We start from the raw sequence: 27,718 nt of genomic DNA on the forward strand, positions 1-27,718 counted from the left end.
AGGAACTGTGCCATGTGACCTGAACAATCCAAACCTATTAAACCCTTGAATGATGTTGAAAGTCTGAATGTGAAGCCAATGCCAAACAAACCATTAGAACCATGGCATGGTGCTTTTGGAGAAAAACATAAATCACATAAAGACCCAACACACCATCTACAGTGTCACAGCTGTGCTGTTTTGTCTTCCAACATTCCAACATCTTCGGTACTTACATTGTTATTTCATCTAGTTCTGTTTGTGTAAAATATAATAAATAATGTAAGATGTAAGATATTCTGTTGAAAACCTGGAATGATTTGCTAATAATTTGATCTTTTTCCCAGTGGATCTCTTAAAGCAGATATACAATGCAGTCAGAAAGTATTCAGACCTCTTTATTCTTTCACATTGTTGCACCATCTGTTATGATTAAACATAAAAAAAATGTCACTGTGACATAAGTATTCAGACACACTCTTATACAAGGTATCACTGGTGACGATGTATATCAGAGCAAACAGACATTTGTTTTTATCATAAGGTTTCAATTTTATCACAAGGCGGTATTTTCCCTCTGTTTTCTGTCTGCCTTCAGTGATTCTGCTTCTCTTCTCTCTCCCCACTAACATAATACTCTCCTCATTACCCCACAGCTCTGTCATCTGGAACCCAGCATTATGTAACTTGAGTACTTAGTTTACTGTTTAACATCTGTTATTTCAAGTCATGCTGACAACACAGACCAGCCATGGTGGATTATTCTAAACCACACAGAATGTCTTTAAAAACTTCTTCTGTCTTCTATATCTTCATTTTCTTTGCTGCTCCCCTCATGAACAAAGCTTTCCTTCCCTGAATTCCTGTCTTCAGTTGGACACAGTTATTTTAACCACAGGAAATACTGCTTTTAAATTACTCTTTGAACTATTCTGCTGCTATGTGCCAATGTTATACAGCCATATACTAAATTCTGCGAAACTATAGTTAATAAGAGGGCTGCTTTGCGCTAAACATCAGTGTCCAAATATGGTCACAATGACATTGCTAACATGCTGATGTCTAAAAGGTATAAGGGTCCCCATCACTGTTTGACATGTTTGCTAACCACATAATTATATAGATTATTAAACCTAACATTTATCTGGGGTGGATTGGATTCAGATTTTGGTCATAAACAGAAGATTTATAAACATTATTCAATTCAATCTTTTTTAATACATGCTGTTTTTATCCCAACATCATTTCAGTGTACCTGCACAGTAGTTTATGTGAAGCTAGGTCAAAGTAGGAAAAATAAAGCTTATGGCGTTATTGTCACAGTGATATTGCTGGAAATAAAGTGGGTCACAACAGTGTTTAAAATACATAAATGTAAAGGACTTGTTAGTATCAGTTGCAAAGTAAATCAGAATGAGTCCAGAGGTTTCCAAAAAAAGGGAAGAAAAGAAAAAAGAAAGAAACTACTACTCATCATCTTTTCAATTCCCCTTTTTTCCTTTAGTGTCTATGTATAAGTTATGTGTTTAATCCAATTCAAATGTATTTCGACAGCACCAAATCACAGCATATATTCTCTTAAGGCACATTATGTAGTTAGGTTAAGATGTTACACACAATTAGCAAATACTTTGGTGACAGTGGAGAGAAAACTGAAACAGGCTCAGGGGTGGGAGGAGAGAGAAGAGAAATAGGAGAGATGCAGTGTAAGAGTTATTGTATAGAGCTCCATACAGCTCAGGGTACCCCTGCTCCTTCACGTGTAATGGAGTCAGTTGAGTTGTGTCCGGCATCTGTTCGGGATGCCTTTTTGCTGAGGTATGTCCAACTGCAAGGAGACCTTGGGACACAACCAAGCACATGGGAATATACTTTGTAGCCCAGTTGCCATGGCTATGATTTTTTTAAAATCATAGTAACTAATGGTACAATATTCTCAAAAGGCATGGATACCACATTAACATGAATTTAATTTAGTTTAGTATTTGTTTGTAAAGTGAAGCCATTGTTTCCCCTGTCTGTCGGATTCAGCCATGGCGTCCACTCCCGACAACAAATCCACTCGCCCGGTCAGCGCCCCTGTTATGTCACCGGTGTCCCTGGGGGAGGCATCCCCGTCTCCGCTGCTGCCCACCCTGCATCGCTCTGTCCACCACGGTGGCTACGCTCCTAAAAGTCACCGCTCTGCAGACAGGAAGGCAGAGATGAAGAGGGAAAGTCAGTCAGCTGAGTATACCAGGAGCCACAGCCCCAGACCAGAGTCCACTCCGGAGATCAAGGTAGTGGGCACACTCCTGTACATCACGTGTCATGCAGCTTCAAGGTTTCACATTATTGAACAAAATGGGGACCTTACAGATTATCTTCAATCAGGCATCAGGAAGAAGAGAGAGAGAGAGCAATGTTCACATGGAGCCTATTCTACCTCTCTGTAGTGTATGATGAAGTTTAGGTGTGGAGCAGTGGGGTAATGTACTAGACGAACAAACTGAAGCTTGTACTGATGACAAGGACACTACCAAAAGGTGTAAGATGTTATTATAGCTCTACATGGAACAGAGGTGCACTGTGGAAGCTTTTATCCGTGCTCAGCCTGGGGATTGATCCTGATGTGTGAGCTTTGTCTGTGCTACCAGACAGTGGCCAGGAGAGAGCGGAGGCACTCCCCCTCTGTGACCACCGCCAATGGAGAAAGAGAGAACAAGAGCCAGGTTTGTTTTTGCTTGATGCATGATCAGACTGAAGCTGGGATGGAATCAGTTAAACCAGAAACTAGACATCAATAAAGTACTATTATTATTGCTAGTGTATGGTATCATATCTACAGATAATTGGCCCAAGCTGGCTTGTAGAATTGATAGTGTACACCTGAACACATAGTAATTTTGTCTTTCCTTTGGTGGAGGAGCAGCACTCTCCTCAGGACAAAACAAAGGCGGAGGTGGTGCGAGTGAGGAAGGTTAGCGTGCTCCTGAGCCAGTGTTCCTGCTGCCCTCACCATCCTCATCCATTCATCAGTTATACATCAAGAGACTTTAATTTGCTTTTCTGTTGCCTGACAGTGCTGACCGTCACTGCACAGACAAGGAGCTTCTCTTGATTGTTCTATGATTTCTGGCTGTTTGTCTTTGTGTGAAGGTTTGTTCACAAGAAGTTGCCGTTCGACTAAGGAGAAATCAATGGGTTGCGCAGGTTATTATTTGGTAGCTGTGATTTGATGCAGCTGCCTTATATCGTGTAAAAGGTTTCTCCTCCATAAGCAAAAAGTCGCACTGGTTTATTTTTAACATGCTTTGGTTACACACATAACACGTGTATTCTATGATGTTAAAGGAATATCTCATTGTTGCTGATGGAATTAGTCCCTCCAGGATGTAATTATTCTGACCAAAATGTTGCTAGAGTAGAAGTCAATGACTGATCGGCTGGCAGTTATATTCAACATGGAGTTCTTAAACTGCTGTTAAATGTGTGTCTTCAGATCATTATAATCGTTAAACCATATAGATGTGTATATTTATTTATAATACAAATGTTGGCAGCCGACACAACTTGAAACATAAAGCAGAGGCACTCCCTTTAAAAAATAAATAAATACATTTAACAAGAAACAATTAAAATCTTCTGTCACCTCCACTGTTCGGTTGTTTTTAAGCATGATAAACTGCTTTGCACCAAAAGTAGGAGGTGAGATCAGGCTTAATCAATGAAAAGACCCCTTAAACTCTGGTGCAGATTCAGATAAAGAGGCATATCCAGTTATGTTTACATCACTGATGTTAAGTGAACTTGTCATCAATTTCTCAGGAAATAATATTTGGATTGATGTATGGAATCAAACAGTTGAGGTGTGGTACTTATTATCATAGAAACACACAGACATGTTTAGCTTTAACAGAGAAAGCTGCTCTACTGAGTTTAATGTTAGGTTGATTGCATTTTGTTATGTATGTAGTAGGATAATGTACATTTTAAAAATTAAAGGATTACAGTTGTGTAGTAGACTTAATGACTCAGGACATTATGTAAAGAGACAATGTGGTGCTCACGGCATGCAAAACAGAGGAGACTGGGATTGAACCGCTGACAGTCTGGTTTTAGTGAGCAACCTGCTGCTGGGCCACAGCTGCACAGTATAATACAGCTGAAACACTGACAGGCTGCTACTTCAGGATAAAGGGCGTACTCACAATAGGCTGGCTTTCTTTTCACCGTGCCGAAGTATTGTCACAGTCACATTTTTTCGAAATAAGCGCGTACTGTATGTATCGTAAGGAAATGATACATTTTCCAATTCTAATATTTTACAATTTTCACCAATCCATCAAGACAGAAATGTGAAAATAGTGATAAAAGAGTGTTGTTTTTTTGTGCAATTTCCTGAAGTGACGCTTCCATCAGACCATCAGACAAACAGTCATACACTGTTGCTCCTCCTCCTGTACACTGCACTGCAGCAGCCTCTGCATGCACTGCATGTCGCCTCCACACTCAGCTTTGAGTGTGTATCTGCCTGGCTTCTCATATACACTTCTGTTTGTGTGTTTGTGAGTGTGTGTGTGTGTGTGTGTGTGCGTGAGCGCATATGTGCGTGCGAGTGCGTGCAAGTGTTTCTGAATTCCACCCCCTGCTGAGCTGGGCACGCTGGAAGCTGCAACCCCATGTGCTGTTTATTTTTGTAGGGATTCTTGTCATTGCTGCACAGTGGATTCTACTGGAAATTTAATGATAAAGTATTGGAATCAATTATGCTTCTGCTTATTTCCCTTTTCCTAATTTTCCACAGAAAAGAGCAAAGAAACTTGAGGGTGAAACTATTTATATCAGACATAGCAATTTAATGTTGGAGGTTTGTATCTTCAGTTGTCAGATATCTGTTTTGGCTGTTTTCCATCATGTTTTTCTTCATGCATGCACTTTGTGTTGATTTTATTTCGTTTTATTTCTTGCCGTGTTTCCAGCTTAATCCTAAAGGCTTGGCATGCACTATTTTCCTCTCTGAACCTCATGCAAGTAGTTTCACTTCACTTTCACATTGTCTTTGTCATTCTAAATATTCATTTTATAAAATATATGATTGGGAAGGTTAAAGTTTTAAACTGCTACTGCAGATTTGACTTTGGAGTTAAGGTAACAAATCATACAAAGAGACCCTTACTGTTTCTGTAATGTATATGCATTTAATGTGAAGATATGGGTCCCCCAAGAGAAAATAAATAGTGGCAAGATGAGTCTCAGTTAGAATAAAATTCAGTAAAACGTAGGAATAAAAACATTGGGTTCTATTTAACACTGCATCTTCATGTACACCTGATGATTCTGTTGATGTAACAGAGTCAGCAGAGGTAGAATATAAACTGGAGGGTGTGGTGATTAATTTATTTATTCTCAGCCACTTACATAAAAATGTCATTGTTCGGAAATAAGTGATCTTAACAGCTTTTATTTAACTATACTATGACGATAGAACCTAATAATAAACAAAGAGGATGAGGCTGGCCACATCAATCAAACTCGATTTCAGTTTTATTTCTAATGCATTGCTCATTGGATCAGAAAATGGACAGAGCACCGGAATACTGAGTCCACTGTTGTTGCGATGTTAATGTGACATAGCTCTCACCAGCTTTTGACAAAAATCCAACAATTTCAAACTTCAATTCACTGATGAACTGACAAACTAACAAATCCGGAAACCATCTGAAGTGATTATTGTTCTTCTGTGTGTCAATGGGAAAAATGTGGGGGAAATTATTGTTTATCATCAACAGTAAAGTAAAAACAACTTTTCACGTGATTGTAAGTGAGACCTTGCCAAAAACTATCAACTGATCTAAACAACTATTAACAACTAAACCAAGATAAAGTGATCTAGTGCTCCCCAAACTCTTTTCCCAGCAGACATTATGATGATGTCAGCACAGGTATAAATAATACCACGGGCATAGGCTCTCTTCCATTAAATGCATTAGGCTACATGTCCATCTACTGGAATATGTAAACACCTTATTCTGCTACATTACCGCCTGGCATCCACCCTACTCCAGAGGCTTCCACCCCTTGAAAAAGATTGTGGAAATGCTCCTGGTCGTGTTTTAGTTTGAAAACTCCAGGATTGTTATTAGTCTGGATGATGAGGCAGAAAGCCACGTTCTCTTCATCATTGTTTCTGATCAATCCTGACCTGAAAACGAGCAATGAATGCAAAGTGTTGCTTACTCAGTAACAGCCTATCTGAAGAGAATGCAGCCATCATCAGTTATAATTCCATTTGGGCTTGTCTTGCTTCTGAAAAAACAAATTGTCTACTATGAAAAGAGTTTATTGACAAAGAAACTTCTTATTTGTACTTTCCCAGTCGTGTATGTGTCAGCTCTGTCACTCACAGATTCTGAACACTGCTGCTGTTTGTTCTCATTGGTCCTCATGGTTACTAACACTCTCTCTTCATGTGGTTAATCCACTTCATGGACATAACACCAATGCAAGGTTCCTCCTGTGTTTCCTCTCTGTGACTCTGTATCTCTGTTGCCCTGATTACTGTCATCGCTGTGCTCTATGAGCATCTGTGCTTCTGAGTCAATTATTTCAGAAGAGTCAAGACACAAGCTCTATAATGCTCACATTGGTGAATTTTAAAGCCTCTACATGCTTGTAAAATAAGTTAGTGACAATCCCACAGCTAATCATTTAAAGCCCTTGCAGCTCTTCTGCCTTGGCCTCTTTAACTCTAAGGAACAGTTGAATTTACAGCTGTCTGCTTGAGATAAGATTTCTCAGGACAAGTGGTTATACTAGGTCCTAACATGGCCTTTGCTGTATTGGTTTGTGTTATTAATACAGCCCATCACCGATTCAGCTTGACCATATAAATATAACAATGAAGAAGTGAAAAGAATGCAGAAGAGAAAAGAGGAAGAAGATATAGTTGATGGCGGTTGGTTGCCACCCGCCAATAAACCGAACAAAGAAGAAAAACAACAGTTGGATGTTATAGTAAATAAGTGTTCAACCATTAAATTGTAAAGAACAGATCTGTATCATTTTTACGCAAGAGAAATCCAGTATCTCCAGGATCTGCTCACATCCAGGAGATCCAACACAAAATAACAACGTGGAAACAGCCACTTGCTTACTGACCCTTCCTTCCTTAACTTACTGAAATTGTTGGGGGCTTGTTATAATCACTCAGCAGACTACCTTTCCTGCCTGCACTTAAAGGTCCAGCGTGTAAGATTTAGGTGAAAGGGATCTATTGGCAGAAATTGAATATATAATAATCCTAGTGATGTTTTCACTAGTGTGTTTCATCTAAATTGTACAATTTGTTGTTGTCTTTACCCTAAAATGGGCCCCTTATATGTAAATACTTTATATTTACATCAGGAGCAGGTCCTGTCTATGGAGGTTGCCATGTTTTTTATAATCGTCCAAACTGGACAAACGAAACACCTTTTGAGTTTTTATGACAACTGAAGGCTAGCAAAGGTTATCTTTCATGTTTGAAAGGAGGGAGTATTCAGCTGCAGCGTGCGACTTCACCACAAGATTTCCCTAAATTCTACACACTGAACCTTTAACTGAGGTAGCTCACCATTCATCCGCTTTCCTACCTTTTGTTCACCATATGCAGGTTTTTCAGAGAAACATGACATCCCCCTGTCATTCAACATTTCCGGACACCAGACCCCAAGTGCAGTCTGGTGTCCGGTTTGTCTGAAAAATAACTTCTTCCTTGACCTCAGCATGTCATTGAGAATAGGCCGACTCGATTGTTGCATTCGAAAAAGACAAGGCCTCATTCTGTTTTAAAGAATGATTTGTTCAATTATCGTTCTTAAAACTTTTTTTCCACCTGGGCCATTCATAATTTGTGTATATTTATCTCTTTCACTTAACTGTTTATAGTTCACTCCTCCTTTATTTCACATTTTCTATCACCCTGTCTTTTCTCCTGTTCTATCATATTATCATATTATCCCTTGTCTACTGATTCTGACTGTTATGTTCTTGTTGAAGGACGTGGATAAGACCCAGACTGGAATCATGCGTCATCACACTAGCATTAGTGAGCTGAAAAGGAGTTTCATGGAGTCAGTGCCGGAGCCTCGTCCCAGTGAGTGGGACAAGCGTCTTTCCACCAACTCACCTTTCCGCACGGCGAGCATCAATGGCCAGCTCCTACCAGCGGTGAGTCCATCAATCTGATGTGCAAAATACATCAATACTGTTTATTATTCTTGATTAGATCTCATTCCATCCCATGTGGGTTAACATAAATTAGTTTTATTTTTAAATGGCAGAATGTGCCTTTAAATTATTATTCTTACTGCGTAAAACTCTGAATAACTTGAGTGAAGGCAGCTCAGTAAACCTGAAAAAACTTCTCTCGCAGGGTATTTGCTATTTATGACAGCTTCAGCTACATCTGCTGGATATCCCAACCCTAATGAGACAGTGATAAAATAATCGAGCCCGCAGTGTGAAATAGCACCCTTTTGCTCCCCTCATGTGATATTTATTAAGATGCCAATTACAGACCAAGTATAACACTGCATACTGTTGTTATCAACAAAAGAAAAAAAAAGCACTTGTCCACATATCTGTACACTGATCCTCCATTTGGGGGTGCTGTTGGCTTTCTCCATGTCATTCCATTGCTTAAGCATGATGTGACTATAACTGCATTGACAAAGGGATTAAAGACACTTCAGGATTTGTTCACACTCTATTTGCCAATGTGAAGATCGGATCTGTGTGTGCGTTTGTGTGTGTGTGTGTGTGTGTGTGTGTGTGTGTGCGTGCGTGCGTGCGTGCGTATGGCGTGCGTGCGTGCATGCGTGCGTGCGTGTGTGCGTGCAGGGGAGGATGTCCGCAGTTGTACCTGCACACAGAATAGTTGATGGCGTGTCTGAGGTAAAGGTGCTCTGATCTAGTGCTTTCTGGCACAGGCTGCAGAAGGTCAACGATGCCTGGCGTTTTCTTCATGAGCTATGAAAAGAATGGCAACCCGGAGGTTGTGGCCCTCTGTTAACCAGCAGCTTTTCAAATTCAACAGACTGTGCTCAGCTGCAGCATTAGGGGTTCAGTATGCTTCAAACCAGCTAGCATAAGTGCTGTCTAAAATGCCTTAAGAAATGTGTTTATAGTAATTCTAACACTTGCACACTTGAAGGGGAAGGGCTTGTCATCATAGAGAGAGACAATAATAATTGTACAAATGGAGACAAAGGCGGACACTTTGGAACAATCTACTCTGTAACACGTTCATGGTGGTGTACTTGACTGTTCACATGGGAAGTGACTGAAGTGGTTCAATTAAAAAATGGAAAAAGAGTAGGAGGGATTTAAATCTTGCGTACCCTCACCAGCACAATCTCTTCATGAAAAAATTACAGAGGCTGTAAAAACTGCAGCCCCCTGAAACGAAGGGGGAAAGGGACTTTAAGCACCATTCAACAACCTGCCAACCACTTAGTTTGAAGCATACTGGCACCTTTGTAGGTGCCTTCTCCTGGATCCCATACCCTTTAACCTTAAACGTGGCCCTTTACCACTGCCTTTGCACCGTGAATGGCTATCGCAAGCTTTTTCATCCTGCTTGATGTGCCAATCGCATGGCTAGATAAATAGTAATGTATTTGCATGACTCTTGTGCCTGATATAATTAGTGAAAGACTGGAGAACAAAATAACCCAGGAAAATAAGCTAAAGAAGAATGATTAGTAGCAAGAAGACTGACAACCCCCTCCCTTCATCTGTCTCACCTTCCAATCTTCCTCCATGTATCTATCCCTACCTGGATGTCTTTATGTGTTTTCCTGTGTCTCTGTCTTGTATCACTGCCACATCTGTCCTCCCTATCCCCTTACTGTTTGAAGTCTGGGCCTGATTGGGCTCCACTCAAAAACCCAGCAACTCCACCCTTTGCCCCACAGCCTTCACCATTTTTTCCTGCGCATTCAGACAATGACACTAAAGGTCAGAGAGGATCTCAGACCTCCGACTTGCCAGTTTCGCCCTCTGGCTCTCTGCTCTCCTCTTCTCACAACTTGAAGACACAGTTTATATCCCAGCCATGGGGTCCTGCACAAAAATGACATCATCTTAATCCTGAATAAAAAATAAAACTCAAGAATCTAGCCATAACAGCACTTTTTAGCTGAATACCAGAGGCATAATTTTGGTATTCCTCATTATTGCAGAATGCTAGGAATTGTGATGACACATGAGATAAAAAACATTTTTTAAATAGTCTACCTACATATACATATAAGCCACATACAAATTATCTGATTCTGTACAGGCCGAACACAGATCTTGCCTTGTGTGCAGTTATACACCCCCATTACCCCCACTGATTGCAGTGCAGATCTACCTTAGAGAGTTTCTGATTGTGAGCTCTTCCAAATAACTGACACGTATATGACAGACTGTTGATGTGTTGTAAAGCAATGCAAGTGACATATTATAGTTTTTTTAGTTTTTTATTTGCACTGCCAAAATGGCTTGCACTGAGCCAAATTTTATGAGAATGCCTGTCCTGCTCCCACCATGGACCATACATTTATTAATACTCTCCGCCTCCCCTGCTACTGTCTCCCTCTTCCTTCTGCTCTTTCAAAAGTGTAGTCTGATTAGACCACGTCACTGTTGCTGCCATCTTTTTTACAAATAAAACATTCTCAGCTAGTGCTAATATTAATGATGGGGTTTTAGTGTTTACATTGATATTCTGTCATTTAGGGAATGTTTCAATTAATAAATCAGCGGGTAGCTTATTCTCCTTTTTTTTTATGTTTATTTTTTAATTGAAGTGTGAGGAAATTATAGTCAAATTATTTCAAGCAACATCAGTAATTTTACCAAGTACAATTTCCATTATGTACTTTTACTATGCCTATATGCAGATGCTAATGTGGGGTATTTAAAAATACAGACCATTTACCATTCTTTTAAAATTGGTTCCCTGATTTAACAGATAGTTAGATCAGTGTTCATATGCTTCCAGCTGAATAGACAACTGGGGCCACTAGCTTGTATCAGCTCAGGCAAAAGCAAAATGTCATAAAGACAGCGTCCTCACCAATGAATAATCTTTTTAGAAGTCATGGAAACAAATGAGCAACTTTTCTCTGTTGCAAGGTAAACCTACATATTTAAAGTACAGAAAAGAAAAACATACATCTTTAAACCAATATAGCAAACATTATATTTCATTTTCACTCAAGGTGAAATTTTAGTTAAAATTCTGATATAGTATCACCCATAGGAGTCACACAGGTGACCCATAGAATAAAAATAGTATGATGTGTTATTAAATTTGTTTATATATCAGCAAGGTTGTAATCACACTTACCAATGATTCAGATGGAACCATCTACATCCACGGCTGCTACTTTAATCTGCATTGTCTGTCTTGCAGCTGTGTCATACATTTAGATTTTCCAGTTTGTTAAAGTCCATCTGCTGGCAAACCGGATGTTGTCATTATGTAGATTACACAGCTGTTATCTTATCTGTGTGCTATTAAACCACAGTTAATATTGGCTACTGTATAACAACCACAGCTAGCTACTTATTACAGCACAATAACAGATTAAGCCTACCTTTGTAACAAGCTTCAGCTAACCTCATTCCTTTTGCAAAATGATTTATTGTACTTATAGGTAATGGTAATTATTGTATTCAAGTGTTGAAGATAGACATATATACCATACAATAGGAGCAAACAATTCTGCAAATAAAACCAACAACACATGATGTAGTTGTAACCAGAGGGATATTTTGGACTTAAATACTGAGTTGAGACTAAAATATTGTCCATATAAGTTAAGTTAAGTCAAGAAATACAAGCAGTCAAATGATTAGACAGGTTTTTAAAAAAACTTCAACTCCATCTGTTAAATTATAACACTCATCACGAGCAATTAACAGTTTTTCATCAGATAATCATGTTGCCATGTCAGATTTTGAAGTGCAATGTTGCAAAATTCCCAGATATTGCAACATTTCACAATAGATTGCTGCAAAAGATATCTATGAAAACATAAGCCAGAACCTTTCCTAAATCAAGTCCCTCTGAATGGTTCCCACATGTGCATTTAAACACAATAAGTAAATCCTGAAAATCACTATTTAAAAAAATAACACATCATGTACAGTCACCACACAGAAGTAAGAACTAGAGGTTTCCTGTTTCATATGACAGTAAGGCAACCAACATCTTAACTGTGTCATAATTAGAGTATGGGCTTATCTCGGTATTTTTAGCTAAGTTACAATATTATATATGGATCTCCAAAACAAACATGGAGTAAATGCATGAAGTGAAGTTAATTGTCTGTACATGTTGACGTTCTTCTGTCAGGCATCATCACAAACAACTTTATTAAAAGTTGAAGGGGACAGGGGACTACAAGAACAAATTAATGTCCCCTCCCTGGTGAATACTGTCTTGACCCTCCCTTTCTTGTTCCTCCCCTTCAGTATCACCTTCCCCATTGCTCTATCCCTCTGTTCCCCTCTCCTGTCAGTTGACCATATTCCACTTCTCTGTTCATTGTTATCTGTCTCTCTTGGTCTGCTGCTGCTGAGCACAGCGAGGGAGGCAGTCTCTGTTTGGACGCAAGGTAAGAGCATATAGTTTATCCCCAGTGCCAGGGGAACCACCGCTGTACAGACAAGCCTGCCTGCTGGAAGAAGAGGAGGCTGACAGTGAGGTTGCTTGGGTTGATGATGATGATGATGAGGAGGAGGAGGAGGAGGAGGAGGAAGACGAGGAAGAACAAGGCCATGGTCCCACTCTAAAGGTGGCTATCACTGTGCCAGACGAGGGGAGGAGCTTGGCAAACCCATGTGAGCTAAACCCAGCCAGGCTCAAGCAGTCACGGATGTCTTTCTTCGTGTCAGGACTGCTGGTGATGGCGTTGACCATGCTGTGGCTGGCTTTTATTTAAAAGACATATATATATGAATATCCAGAACTTTTATTCCGCAAGATGGCCCCAGCGATCTAGAGACTGCTTCATTCAAGTGCTGGTTTGTCCCTCTACCTTGAACTTGTTATTTTTACCTTTTTATACTGCAATTATTTATTTTTTCCTCCATGTACTACATTTGAGCTAAATATGGCAAGATTCCAAAAGAAATGTTATGCTTTTAAGCGAGCATGTGTAAATTTCACTAAACAGCGGCCTCTATGGACACAAGTACCAGTCATCCCTTGATATGCTCCTCCCTTGCTTATTTACTGTTTCTATGTTTTATCTGTCAACTTCTTCACAACAATTATGGAGATTTGATTATGAACAATCTAAAGAAATCCAGTATACATTCAGATAGAGGTTTGCAAAACAGCCTTCTCGTTTTTTACCTAAGCCATCAACTTTTCTGACTGAAATGATAATTGTCACTGGCAGATTTGATTAGCTCCTACAAGCTAACTCAGTGATATACCTGAAGTGCTTGAAAGAGGACTCCTCGAGACACAGTTTTAATCAATTAATCCACACCTACAAACATTGATGTTTCATATCCATATTTAGTGTTGGAAATCATGAATCATTGGAATTATTTAATTCAGTTCAGTTTATAGATTCTTAGTCAATTACTATTTAGTTCATGTCCTGTCCTAAGATGTTCAAATGCACTTCGGTATGTCCTCCAGTAAGGGAATGCATCACCCTTTATGATAAATACACCAAAGTAAGTAAAATAGTAAGTGAATGCATCACTGTTCTTTGTATATTCATTCTGTTTCTGGTGCGAACTTCGAGTTCAGTACAAACTTAGACCTTACATTAACTGCACATAGTGTTAATGGCTCAGCGGCGTATTGTTTTGGATTATGCTTTCTCTGTGTTTAATCAAGCTTTAATGAGGCAGTAACATACTCTGAATTACAGTAGAGCTCTTGGTCATCAATCAGGAGCTCCATTGCTAAAAGCTGCTGAATCAGTCAGTGATATGGTCAGGAATACATCTTAAGGCTTTGGAATGATGACCAACCACTGAGTTTGGCAAACTATCTGGGGTATAAACAGTCTGCAAAATACCCAGTGGCTGAATTCATATTTATGTTTTCATGGTTAAATGGGATGTCTTGTCTTCTGTAACAATGAAGATAAAACACTGCTTTGCGTTATAATCTGTGGGAATAACTTCTCTCCCGTCTGCAGCCTGTGTGTGTGTGTGTCCAGTTGTCTCTGTTTCTCTGGACGTTCCCAATTAATCAATGATGTCGAATCATGAATCCAGATCGTTCCGATCACTTTAATCCTTGTGCGCGTCACGTCTCTTCTCGCATGCGTGTGTTCAAAATGTTGGACTTTCTTTTCAATGTGTTCAAAGTATTGTTCAGATCCTAATAACTTAACTGAATAGTCACAGTATTTATTGTTAATGTGTAAAGTGAGTGTGGGGAGTGAGGAGGGAGGACATGCGGCATGGTACAAGGATACCAGACCTACAATTTGTGTCTGATCCAATCCTGAAGTAGCAACGGGCCGCCCCTGCTAAATGACCATAACAGAAACCCAACCTACCTAATACTGCACATAGTAGCTTTTATAAGACATTTTAATGACAATTAGAAGTGACATTATCACATGCATAGTTGCCTATTCTCTTTATTAGTCAGCACTTTTTGCTGTCTGCTGTCCATCAGTCCAGTGGCTATAGTGGCATGATACATGACAAAATACACAGAGATCTCAGTTCGGTTGTTTGCGTTATACAGTCCCTAGACAACATTCAGTTGTGTGGAACAATTATACTGAATCACTATTCAAAATCCACGTGCAGCTTAGTAGAGTGCTATTGTGATTGATTCGCATTAACCCCATGTTAATCTTGGACCAAGTATCAGAAGACAATCAGGCCAAGTGGGAGTTAAGAATCCATGAGTGGAATTACTCAGGAATGCAACACAGTAATTTTATACATTTCCAGTAACTTGTTGTTGAACAAATATTGATTATGACCACATTAATGATGGAAGTCCAAATACATGATTGAACCAACCACGTAGACATCCTCCATGGTATGATGCAAGGATATAATAACAGTGATGTGAATGGGATAAAACCATAGTTCAGTGGGACTTTGGGAATTTCCTACACCTTATAAGAAACGTGATGGGGATGATGGTTCAGATCAGATCAGCTCCATACTGTCCTGCAGTTATCATGTACCTTCAGGTGCCTTACATGTAAGCTTCTGCACTTCTTATGTTGTGATGTACTTGTTGACATCATTGCTGAGTATTAAACTTATTTTAGTTGTATAAGTGCTGATGGTATTCCTTGTATGTCAAGCTATGATATGCAACTTTTCTTGTTGACACAGACAACGCTTGTTAAAATCCTGCTCAAAGATGTTTGGCACACTGTTGAAATCGTTTTACTCTGAGGGCCAACATCAGTCAAAGTTCCTGATTGTTCAGATATTTTTACTTCTGCAGCTAATAGCAGCAAATTACTGTTTTAGCATGGTGTAAATATGGATAGCAAATAAATCTGATGCGGTTATCTTCGGTAAATCTCAGGATGAAAAAATTATAGATTTCAGTATTTTGGCCCAAGTTGGTTGTTTTTGTGCCTATTAATAAACTAAACAAGCCTATTTTGTTCCTCACTTAAGAGAAGAACATATGCACCCAAAGATATACACGATAATTCATATTCTGAAGGCTGTTTTTTTCTTCATAATCTTAAACAGTTACAAACTTACTTGAATACTGTTGACTCAACTTTAGATGACTTTAAGTAATGTGGGTGTTGATTGACTGATACATGTACATGTGCTTGATACCCATACACTTTACTCACCTCAACTTGACAACCTTTCATTGTTAGTCACTGCAGAGTTTGGAAATACTCACTGCTGCAGTTTAGTTGATAATTAGACTTATTTTAGACTTTTCATTTTGGTAGTATTTGTAAGGGGGACAGTGTTTTAGTAACAGGCATTTTTTTTCATATGATCTGCTTAGATATACAACAGTGAGGCAGTGTGTGTGTATGTGTCTGTCTGTATGTCTCTCTGTGTCTTTGTCTGTGTGCTTACAGTGCTCATAATCCACTCCTGATAATGGTGTGTTGACTGTTTGTAGCTTTAACAACAAGACGAGAGACATTTTACAGTACATATTTAGTGCACCGACACCACATAACCCATGCATAAAAGACATTTGAAAATTACATGATAAAAGGATCCAACACGTCTTAGTTATCTTTACAGCAAAATTACAATGTGGAAAACTTTAAATATCCAAACACAGCATTCATACTGCCTAAATTAACTTTACAATAACATGAAATCTGCTACAAAACAGGCATACAAATGTAACATCAGCACCAGTTGTATTTTCTGCTTTATTATCAGTAGTGGTAATAAAGATTATGGCATATGCATTTCAATTAATTCTACTACTAGAAAATGTCATCAGCCGCACTCAATATAATTTGGTACAAATAGAAAGTTAGCCATCAAACAAATCAATTAAAACCAGCATCACCAGTATAGTGTCTATCAGATGACTGTAGAGATAATATTTACAAAAGTCCAACTACTAATCTGATAATTATGAGAAACATAACCACGTGTATGAAATATACACAAGAAAACCCTTGAAAGGATATACTACAGTTTAGTGGTAATATGCAGGTGTGCGGGAGTTCCCAAAAAAGCCCTTGGTTAATTAATAATTCAATTTTACTTAACTGTGAAAAGTTGCCTATATAACTTTACATCTGGTCTCTGCATGTGTCCACACACTGCCATAAACAGTGGAAGAATTGAAACCTTCGCTCAGCCTAATTAGCTACAGTGCTTGTGCATTTTATTAAGTTTTGTTGTGGTTCATTTGTAAAGGATCATGTAATATGATATATCATCTCCTTTTACACCTGATCATTACACTACTCTGGGACTTCCACAGAGGCGCAGAGGCTCTAACACAACCTCTCTTGTAAGAACGCATTGCTATATTAAAATATTTATCAACATAATTTCAAAGAATAGAAAGGAATGTTGTGACCACAGTGTAGGTGATGCTCAGAGCTTTTAGAATAAAAATTTTAAATATCATTTAAAAAAACAATGGGAAAGTGTAATGTTTAACCTTTGAAATGATGATTGGACTGACAGGATATAAGTTGTAATGTGTCTTTGCTACTTTTAAAACAATACAAATTAAATAAATACAGTAAAAAAAAGACTGTTTATATGCTCAGTAAATGTACTCAGCCTTTTTGGTGGATATTTGCACGTCTATTATGACCTGAGTCAGTGTCATTGGATTTTGTGGATAATTCTGTATTTAAAATTTGGACTGGGTCAATATTAGAAATGAAACTTTTAACACTCATGCAACCGATGGATTTCTTCTCTCTCTTGGTATATTGTCACATTATAGTAATAATTTAAAGCCCCAGTAAGTGTGAAAAATAAATTAATCTAAACTGACATGTTTAGATGTACATCTAATACAATCATGTTTGCATCTGTTTGTAAGAATCATAGTTTATTAGTTTTTTCCTGCCTCACATATGTTCGATGATTGTCCAACCGGAGCCTACAGAGTAGACTTATGACATCACCTTGTGAAAGTCACTACTGCCACTCCGCATGTAATGAACAACTGATCCAGTCTTCACCTTACACGACTGTCACTGTCTGTCAACCTGCCTCCTATCTCATCATTTAGCATACAGAAGACTAGCTGACGGTCAAAGCAACTTGCAGTTTGTTGTATGTATGTAACCTATTCATTAGCTCTCATAAATGTCACCAAATGCTGTTAATTACATGTTTGTGTTTACCGGGATAGTTCAACCAGAAATAAAATTCACTCATTATCTACTCACCCCTATGCTGATGGAAGGATGGGAGAAGTGTACAAAACACTTTTGGAGTTTCAGGGGTAAACAGTGTTTCAGCTGAATCCAATACAATTAAAGACATTAGTGACCAAAGCTTCAGACGTAATGAAACAACGGAAAAAACACAAAATGCCTCCATACTGCTCCTGTGGTGTCATCAAAGTGTCTGCAAGCCCAGACAGTCAACTCAAAACGAGGTCATGTGCACCATGTTTTAAGCCTGAAAGTCCAGCAGAAGTGGCTAAGCTAGCGGACGTAAGCATTTCCGACGGTCCCTGAATACATCTCGTCGAAAGATATCAGAGGACATTTAGGCTGAAAACACCTTGCAAATGGCTTCCGGACACCAGACGAGCAGTATGGAGGCATGTTGTGTTTTTTTCTGTTGTTTTATTTACGTCTGAAGATAGGTCTGCAACATTGTTTAGCCCTGAAACCCCAAAAAATGTTTTTTGAACTCAATCACTTCACCCACACCTCGATCGACATATGGGTGAGTAGATATTGAGTGAATTTTCATTTCTGGGTGAACTATCCCTTTAATTTCATGAAATTTATTTCCTGGTTCAAATGCAAGTTATTAAGCTTCTTTTACTAAGTTAGTTCCTTTCGAGCCCTCAGAGTGGGTTTTGGGATCTTTGAAACCTTTTGTCACAAATACTGTATATTTCCTGATTGTAATAAGTCCACTCTGCGTTGATGGAGGTCATTTCTCAAATTCTTTGACAAAACCTTTCCCACTACTCATTTCAACTGACAAAGAAATAAAGCACACACCACCAGTGGACTGTGGTCCACAAGTACACAAACATTGTGTAGTTCAGGGAGCAGTATTTGGCTCTTTTTGGAGTTTTGTGTTTTGGGGTCATTGACAATCCGCCAGTGTTCAGCACAAGCAATCAGTTGTTCAGTGCTTTCTTGAGTTGAACCTGTTGAGAAGCTGCTGTATGGGGATGTTTTCGTTCTGGGTATTGGTGGTTTATTCTGTTCTAATATAGAGTCTTAGACTATGATATTTTATTTTTACCTTTTCACTGGTTGTGTAAGGTTTGTGTTTAGCAAACTAAAACACGAGGCTTTATTGTTTCCATATTGCAGATTTAGTTTGCACCTAATTGAAAGAAATGGCACAGGAACATCACTGAAATCCCTGGGGATTTTTATGTTCATGGTGGCAGTTAAGTGAATTGCAGAGCCTCAGGATGCTGAGCATTGGCCAAGACTGTGACATGATGCTGACACTGGGAAAGAAGATGGTGGTGTTTGGATTGTGCACGTTTATGCCTTGTTTTCACAGTTTTAACATAGAATGTACTCTAGTGTTCAATGCAAGAAAGGGGGCAACGCCGGCGAGCTACTTCTGGCAGGCAACTCGAGCTGCGCTGCACCAATCATGTTACTTACATCATGTGACATACATCATGTGACATACCTCACTCTCCCATCTATACACAACCATCTATATTACACACCCACCTTATCAGGTTGTCTGTTTAACCAGAGAGACATTTCCCATCAACTCCTCTTGCTCGCACTGCTGCTGCAGGATTGCCACCAGTTGCTTCAGCCCCTCCACCACCCCATCATTCCTGTGTAATCATATGGGGGAGTGATTAAGTTGGAGCCTAGACGCCAAACACTAATTCTGTTGTAATGCTGCAATAAATGTTCAAACGTGAGTTGTCTGACTGAAATGCATTTCTTTATAGATGAAAAGAAATACCACTGGAAAGCTGTGAGAGAGAAGCTAATTATCTCCAACAAGAGGTTATGTTTTTTTACCCATGTCTGTCGGATGGCTCATTTGTTAGCGGGATTACGCAAAAACAGCTGAAACAATTTTCCTCAAACTTGGTGGAGGGAGTAGGTCTTAGAAGAACCTATAATGGGATTGTATCCAGTAATTATATTTCACTTTCTAGACAATTATGTGCAGGATAGTTTCTGTTCGTGTCTGTTTTTTTGGGACATTACATACATTTCTTCTATCTGAGGTCATAATGTTGCCATCTAGTGCTGGGCACCATTTTGAAAAACAGGAGCAATGTACTTTTTGTGAATGATGTAGTAGATGAGACCAGTTTTCACCCTCATATCACCTGTCTCACCTAAACTCTGCAGAGGTAAATTTAAGGGAAATACATGGTTGTGATTATTGTACTGCACTTGCTCAGTGAACCATCAGTGTAGCTCTGGTTAGGATTATCTAGGATTATACTGACTGAGTAATGTAAAGAAAATACAGATACTACAGGCATGTGCACCTCCAGATATAAATATGGACTGCGACTGATGTTACAGACACTTCACTCTTCTGATGCTTCATACGCACATACCATGATTACAAAGACATAACTCAAAGTCAGTAGAAACAAACTTGAATTAGGACTTATGTGTGAAATAAACCGTAACTCATTATGTGTAGTCCATGTAAGAGCAAAACTCAAATTAACTTCATGAAAATTAACCTTGTGCCTTTTTTAACTAATGTAACACTACAGCGGTTACCCCAGGAGTCAGTATTAATGTATATGCATGCTTACAGGACAATGAGTACCAATGTTTTCTGCCCACCAGTATGGTACCAGTTAGAGGCTATAATGTGCGAGTGTCAGAGAGTTTGCACCTGACTATTAATTTTATCCCCCCAGTCTCCTGTGCTAAAGACCCAGACAATCACCATCTCAGATGTCACCAACTCCCTGAGAGGAACCGTGACCTACAAGGACGTGCCCTTAGTTCACACTGAGACCAAGACCATTACATATGAGTCAGCACAGGTGAGGGGAATTCTGGAACACGCACAGAAAATAACATTTCTCAAAGTATCTGAGGCTCTGATTAAATACAATTAGTAAAGCCTGAATGGTCTCACATCGTTTGGAGGGTAGAATTATTTTCAACTACACATGTTGACATACCAAATCTTTGCTGCAAAGAACTTTTCCGACCATATCTCTTTACCCTTTTCTCAACTCTGGCTATCTGTTTAAATCAGGCGAAGCTTAAGCTATTCACATGTCTATAGGAAGTTAAATCTTCATATTTTATAAACCTGTGACTCTTTCACTTTGCGGAAACAGTCATATATATATATTAGGTTGAGATACTGGGGCCGCAATGCAGTTGCTCCTTTTACTCAATAATCCAGCCTCTATTATTTCTATTCCCATTTAACTTTTCAATTCAAATACATAATCTATCATCATAACAACTTTTTGATTATTTTGAGAAATATGTATACAGTTTTTGAATCTACAACAAAGCCAAGATTAAAGTAATCTGAATAAAGCAACCTATAATTGGAAATGTAGTCAGATTGAAGAAAAAGAAAAGAAGATTACCAATTTGGTAAATTATGTCCTGAGGTTCAATACACAGCTCAATTTCCAAAATGAAATGCTGTTAAATGTCTAACAATTACAAACATTACACATAATATATAAGAGATAATTGAGTGTGTTTAAAATTGATTAATTTGAGATTCTTTTCCAACACTTAAAAGGTGTCTCTCCCACAGCCAGTGGACAGCCTGGCAGAGAGGGACTCAGGGGTGCTGCTGAGTGCCCAAACCATCACCTCCGAGACCATCAGCACCACCACCACCACCCAAATCACCAAGGTCTGCTCACATCACTAACAGACCTCCAGAAACTCAATACACATCAATACAGTAATTTACTAACATGCTGTGATGGATATTTACTTTCAATCACTTGTGCCATTGGTATTGAACCACTGTTTGAGTACCTGCTTGAGGGTTACTGAAGACTATACAGCCTCCCATATCATCCTATCAAAATCAGTCAAAACGTTTTTTGCTTTTTTTAAAAGGATGAGGATTGTTTATGTAATTTATACTTTATGAAGAAAACTTCAGTGGGGTACTAATGGTAAATGGTCTGTATTTATATTGGGCTTTTTTAGTCTTGACCACTCAAAGTGCTTTACAGTACAGTCAGTTTCCATTCACACACATACAGTTTATCTCTGGGCAGTACTGGGTTCTTTGAGTAATTATTATCCACCTCCTGAGTTGTTTTTTTCTCAGAATGAGGCCAAAAACTAAATACACCCAGTGCCTGACATTTCTGCAAATGGAAATGCTTTGTTTATGAGAAAGGTCAGAGGTCAATGGCCATAGAAAGGCGGCAGTAGTTGCAGTCTCACCAACACTAGTCAGTTAAAGCCTGAAAAATGCAGTCTGGTTTGATGAATTTGGAAATCTGCTGAGGCTAGAGAAAGTAGGCTCATTTGACATTTGACATTCAGCTGCTGACAAATCTGCAGATATGATGTGATGCAGTCATGTCAACATGGAGCAGAATCCCAAAGGGAAATGTCAAACATTCGATGGCATTGATTTTCTTAAAAAACTGAGGCTATTTGGGAGCAGATGGAGGAACTTCCCAGTATTAGTGTGTTGTTCCTAATATATGTCTAGTGGGTGCATTTCAGTTTCAGTGTGACTTAACTAAAGTCTCTTCCGATTATACCTTGATAAAAGTTTGTTCGCTTTGGATATAAGAATCAGCTAAATGAAAATGTAATGTAATGAACTTATATGTCCTATCTGCTTATATCATTGCATGAATATGCTTCAGTCTCCAGTACTTGTACTAGTAGAATGATTATACTTTTTGCCAGATATCCAAAAGTTGTCCCTCAGCATAACTCGCTGAATCTAACGCATTCTTATACTGGCTGTTTACGTCCTCTAAAGCAAGGGGATTTACTTATGACAATAGAATACTTACAAGAATACTATACAATAATATTTCAAGGATTCTAGCATAACCTATCGTTGACACAAGAATGCTGATGTATGCAGTTGATATTGGCATAACCAGCACAGAAATTGTATATTGAGCAGTTAGTATGTTTCTGCAGGACATGCTACTATTCTAGTTATTTGATCTCATTTAAATGCATGTACGCTGTCAAATGTTTCAGAAAGATTTTTGCATGCATCCATGTTGACATGCAACATTTTCCAAAACTATGCTTGCATCCACATTTTTTCTCTCAGGGACACCACATGATTCTTGCAGGGCCATAAGTTTCTTCTCTTATTTCAGCTCGTATCATGTTTTTATTGTAGACGGTGAAAGGAGGGATGTCTGAAACTCGCATTGAGAAGAGAATCGTCATCACTGGAGACACTGAAATTGATCATGACAAGGTGAGAATGTAATTGATGGAGGAGGAGAAGCATTTATATCATATTTCCCTACTCACGATAAATAGTGCTAAATAATGTTGTTTTTCCCTAAAGCTCTACTAAGAAAGTGCTGTAATTGTGTGTTTGGCTCAGATGTCTGCATGGAATGTTTGTGAACATGATTGAAAAAGGTGGAATAATTGGAAGGCCCAATTTGCCTTATATAGTTGTGTTCATATATCACGTAAATCTGTTTTGTGCGCAAGCCATTTTAATTAAACTCATAAATTGTGTTCTCCTTAACCAACCTAGATTGTCCTTGTTCACTCCTCAGGCTTTGGCTCAAGCCATTAAAGAGGCAAAAGAACAGCACCCAGATATGTCCGTTACCAAAGTGGTTGTGCACCAGGAAACAGAGATCACCCCAGAGTAACATAGACTGATCCTTTTGAAGGTGAGTGCCTACGCTGACTGCTCTGACTGAAACCCTGTCACAATGATGCTGCTGTTCCTGTAGATCAGGGGTATTCAATTAAAATTCAGAGAGGTCCAGATAGAGAACATTTCCTCAAGCAAAGGTCCAAAAAAAACAAGCACTATGATTCAGTGTATATTGAATCATATATATATTTGTTGAAATAGAAGTTGTATCAACGTCTGGTCTAGTCAACAACTGACAAATCAAATAAAGTATTAGAGAATAATGTTTTAACAATATTTATTGCAAGTTTTCACATTTGATTTGAGGTATTATAAATTAGAAATCTAATAGAAAATAAAAGCTGGTTTCTTACGTCACGTTAAAGATAAAAATACATAACAGAAAGCTTTAATTTTTTTAAAAGGTGCACCTCAAAAGCGGTTTGTTCTAAAAAATAAAAACAAAGTGTCAATTCACTTCCCCTTTTTGTTATTCTATTCTATCTAACACAATCATCTTAACAAATGAACTGCTTTAACAACTGCTTTTCTCTTCTTTTCTTTTCATCTAATATTGCACCCCACACTTTTCTTGTTCTGTAAGAGAAGTGAGTTCTAGCTTGTGCAGTCGGGATTTTAAATCTAGGTTGGAGTGATGTAGTGTTGTTTCACATCTTTTGAACAATCTCTATGGCCCTTAGCAAGAAACTTGGGCTATCAAACAAATGTGAGGGGAAAAGTTGGTAGTCGCCCTTCAATGACCTGTTCGATTTAAAAATATACAGTCTAGAAGCACATTAGACCGCCTGGTGGGGTTTAACTATATTCAAACGAACTCTGTGTCATGTCAAATTCCTTGTAGCTTGATTTTTTGGGAAAGTTGACAGTCCTACAAGACACATACTGTTTTTGAACTGCCTGTTGGACAAGTAAGAGTCTAGTCTTGATTAAAAAATGTGTTTTGCTCTCTACTTTTCTCTTTTTAGAAGTTACTATTTTTGCTTTCCTCTGCCTCACTTATCACTGTCAATTCTTCCTCCTCACCAACTCGGCATTAAAGCTGCACTGGTTCTAGTAGAAAGGCTCTATCAAAATTTGACAATCCTCATCTGCATGTTTGTGCTTCTGTCAGTGTCTAAGCCATTGTGAGAAACATGTTGATTGTGCGATATATAATCTCAAAAAAATATTTTGGGACATCACTGACTAAGAGTCATAAGTGTATAGAGTCGGACCAGTGATCAATAGCTAAGAGAATCTTTTGATCCGAGGTTACAAGTTGATTACTAAATCTGGAGGTGTTGATGATTTAAAAGGTAATGAAAAGCAAATCTGAAAAGAGAACAGTTTTGTAAAATATTTAAAAGTTGTGATGTATACAACTACAATGTTAAACCTTGATCCAGATAAAAATGTGCTGCAGGAGACACCGCAAGCTGGCGTCACAGCTTTCAAGTCATTTGAGCAAGTGTTTGCAAGGTGCACCTCTCCACATTCCATATGCATTTGACAAAGAACAAGGACAGGAAATAATGGGATTTAGCCTACGGAGCCTAATGATTTAGAACAAAGACATTAAAATGTGCTTTTGGCTGCATTTCTTGCAGTAACATCCATATTCACTTTCTCCACTGTGAGTGTAATATATTTAAGATGGAGTTCAATCACGTGGACTCAAGGTGAACTACACCATTATTTATCTTCGGAGCTTTGTGATTTTAGTGAAATCTCTTCGCTGAGCAGCGCCTGTGTGTTCCTGTGTGTTGCAGGGCAGCACGAGGCTCAATTCATAGCCTGACCATATAATGAGCTGCTGTCTTAGTAAATCAGATGCTGCAAACAGATCCCAGCTGCAGGCTTACTTGCTTTAGAAGTAAGCCTGGAGGCAAGACTTCACTGTAATGATGAAAAATGTGACATCATTGTTAATTAACCCATAATGAGAATCTGAAGCCATCAATGTAATTACACCAGAAAACAACTGGTGACCAGTAGACCAAATACAATTATGTGAATGTAGAAATGGTGATTTGTATATTACATTACATAGGTCTACATTGGGACTCAATTGACCACAAATCTCTACTTAATATTCTTCTTTATTACACAGGTTGCATGCAAAAGAAAATGTGCAAGAACCAAAGTGGTGTATAGATGTAGTTTGGTTTAATCTGATTCATCATGAAACAAGATGCCTCAGCAGCATGACGTACGTTAAGTAATGGTGCCCATGAGGCTTTAATTGTGGCCTTGTTTATGAGGGTCCAGGCTGGGAATCTGGTGCTGTTTAACCCACTGACTGCCTGGTATGTAAACATAACAGCCCTACCTCCCAGCCTGTCTTTTCAGTGATGAGGCGGTTATCCAGAACTAAAGACCTTTTAAGCCCCAGTGTGGTCTGCCAGACTGCCAGTCCGCAGCATTCCTCTCTGTTCTTGTAGACTTGCAACATCATTTGTCATGTTTCAGTTGTTTCAATGCCCCAAACAGTCCTCAAGTATTCTTGCTCTGCTCATTTTACAAGGAGGCTTTGGAACTGAATGTTAACACAAGTATTCCAGTATGTGTTTCCCACCAGCCATGTAAATGTATAGCTATACAACTTGTTTGTAACTACATTTAGTTTGGTTTTTGCTCTAAAACAAGCACAATTTAAGTATTTTGTTGGTAATATAACTTCTCACGGGCCAAAGAGCAAAAGTATTTCAACAAAACAGGCAACACATAAAAATTAAAACAGTACAAAACTATGATAGCTCTTACATGACTGTTGGTGATTAAAGTGCTGCGTGCACATCTAAATGTAAATACAGAAAAAAAGAAGCAAGCAGAATACATAATGAATACTAGTGGGATTTCTAATACAATTTACTGTCCAAGCGGTCTGCATGTGATGGGTTAGGTCTGGGACACACGATAATACCAGGTCCAAATAGAGTCTGTGAGACCTCACTGAAGACCTGAATGCCCCAATGTACTTTTGGCTTACTGGCTTATTCTGACAACGTCAATGTGTTTAAATATTAGAGTGGCGCCTGAGAACAGCCACATCCCCTAACTATAACTACAGAGTCTTTTATCAGAGTACTACATATTCCATTACTCTGGCAAAGACATGCTGCTTTATTCATGTTCAGCTTATAGAAATGTAAGCTGCTGTGACATGGAGCCTCTTATTGCCTTCCCTCCTGGTTTTCATAAACATTAAGTACACTTTATATTCGCATGTAATGCTGTACTGCTATGTACTCCTTCGTTGGGTGTCTCTTGTTGCCAAGGTATACTGTATCTGTATTTGGGTCATTGACGTGACGCCTACATTTTCTGTCCGACTGCATTTTCTTCCGTTAAAAAAAGGTTTTAAAGGGGACATATTGTGCCCATTTTACCACAGTTGATATGGTTCCTTGGGGTCTTAATGAAATGTCTGTAAAAAATTTTGGTCAAAATACCACAAGGATCATTGAAACCCTCATTACCCTGTCTAAAACAGCCCTCCTTAGATCGACCTGTTTTGAGTGCCCCGCCCCCCCCCCCCCCTCTCACCGCCCGCCCCCCCCTGTCACTCACACACACACACATCCAGTTTCACGTCTTAAATCTCCCCTTAGCATATTTAAGGTTGTTAAAATCATTTTAAGTCACTGTCCTACACATATATTTCTGTATCCGTTTGTTGTGTTTCTTCATTGAAGCTACAATTTCCAAAAGAAATGCACTTAAAACCACGGGTATGAGTCTATTTTAAAGCGAGCGACGGAGGCGGCAATGAGCTGCTGGTGACCGGCACCGGTTCCTGCAGCTCGGGCTGCGTGGAGCAAATCTGTACGAGCAACAAAAGTTATAAGGCGCAGCTCTCTCCCCCCCTCCTCCTCAACCGCTTCGCCGCCCGGGCATCATAGGAGAGGCTGTCCGCTGAGCGAGTGCACAAGCACGGGTACAATGCAGCCGGAGACCGAGGGGGCTCTCCCCCCCCCCCCCCTCCCCCTGAAATGAACGAATGACTTGAAAAAAGATTCGTTCATTTTACTGAACGAGATTCAAAGAACCGAGTTGGCAAAATGATCCGAACTTCCCATCACTAGTGGCTCGTAGTTTATCAATCAATCAATCAAGTTTTATTTGTATAGCCCACATTCACAAATAACAATTCGTCTCATAGGGCTTTAACATTGTGTGACATCCTCTGTCCTTAACCCTCAGCAAGAGTAAGGAAAAACTACTAAAAACCTTTTTCACAGGTAAAAATATGTAGAAACCTCAGAGAGAGCCA

The 27,718-nt window shown here is 39.0% G+C and overlaps 1 protein-coding gene across 1 annotated transcript in view; it reads left to right on the forward strand.

Moving 5' to 3' along the window:
- The window catches only part of epb41a (erythrocyte membrane protein band 4.1a), a 31,565-nt gene extending 8,107 nt beyond the window's left edge, over positions 1-23,458 (forward strand). The window contains exons 11-19 of the mRNA XM_061092725.1: positions 2,011-2,258; positions 2,616-2,690; positions 2,891-2,938; positions 4,766-4,828; positions 7,999-8,169; positions 20,516-20,644; positions 21,385-21,486; positions 22,966-23,046; positions 23,360-23,458. Coding sequence (XP_060948708.1) covers positions 2,011-2,258; positions 2,616-2,690; positions 2,891-2,938; positions 4,766-4,828; positions 7,999-8,169; positions 20,516-20,644; positions 21,385-21,486; positions 22,966-23,046; positions 23,360-23,458 — 1,016 coding nt within the window. The remainder of the gene's footprint in view (positions 1-2,010; positions 2,259-2,615; positions 2,691-2,890; positions 2,939-4,765; positions 4,829-7,998; positions 8,170-20,515; positions 20,645-21,384; positions 21,487-22,965; positions 23,047-23,359) is intronic.
- The last annotated feature ends 4,260 nt before the right edge of the window (positions 23,459-27,718 follow it).

This window comes from Limanda limanda, chromosome 19 (assembly GCF_963576545.1).
Source record: "Limanda limanda chromosome 19, fLimLim1.1, whole genome shotgun sequence".
Taxonomy (NCBI): domain Eukaryota; kingdom Metazoa; phylum Chordata; class Actinopteri; order Pleuronectiformes; family Pleuronectidae; genus Limanda; species Limanda limanda.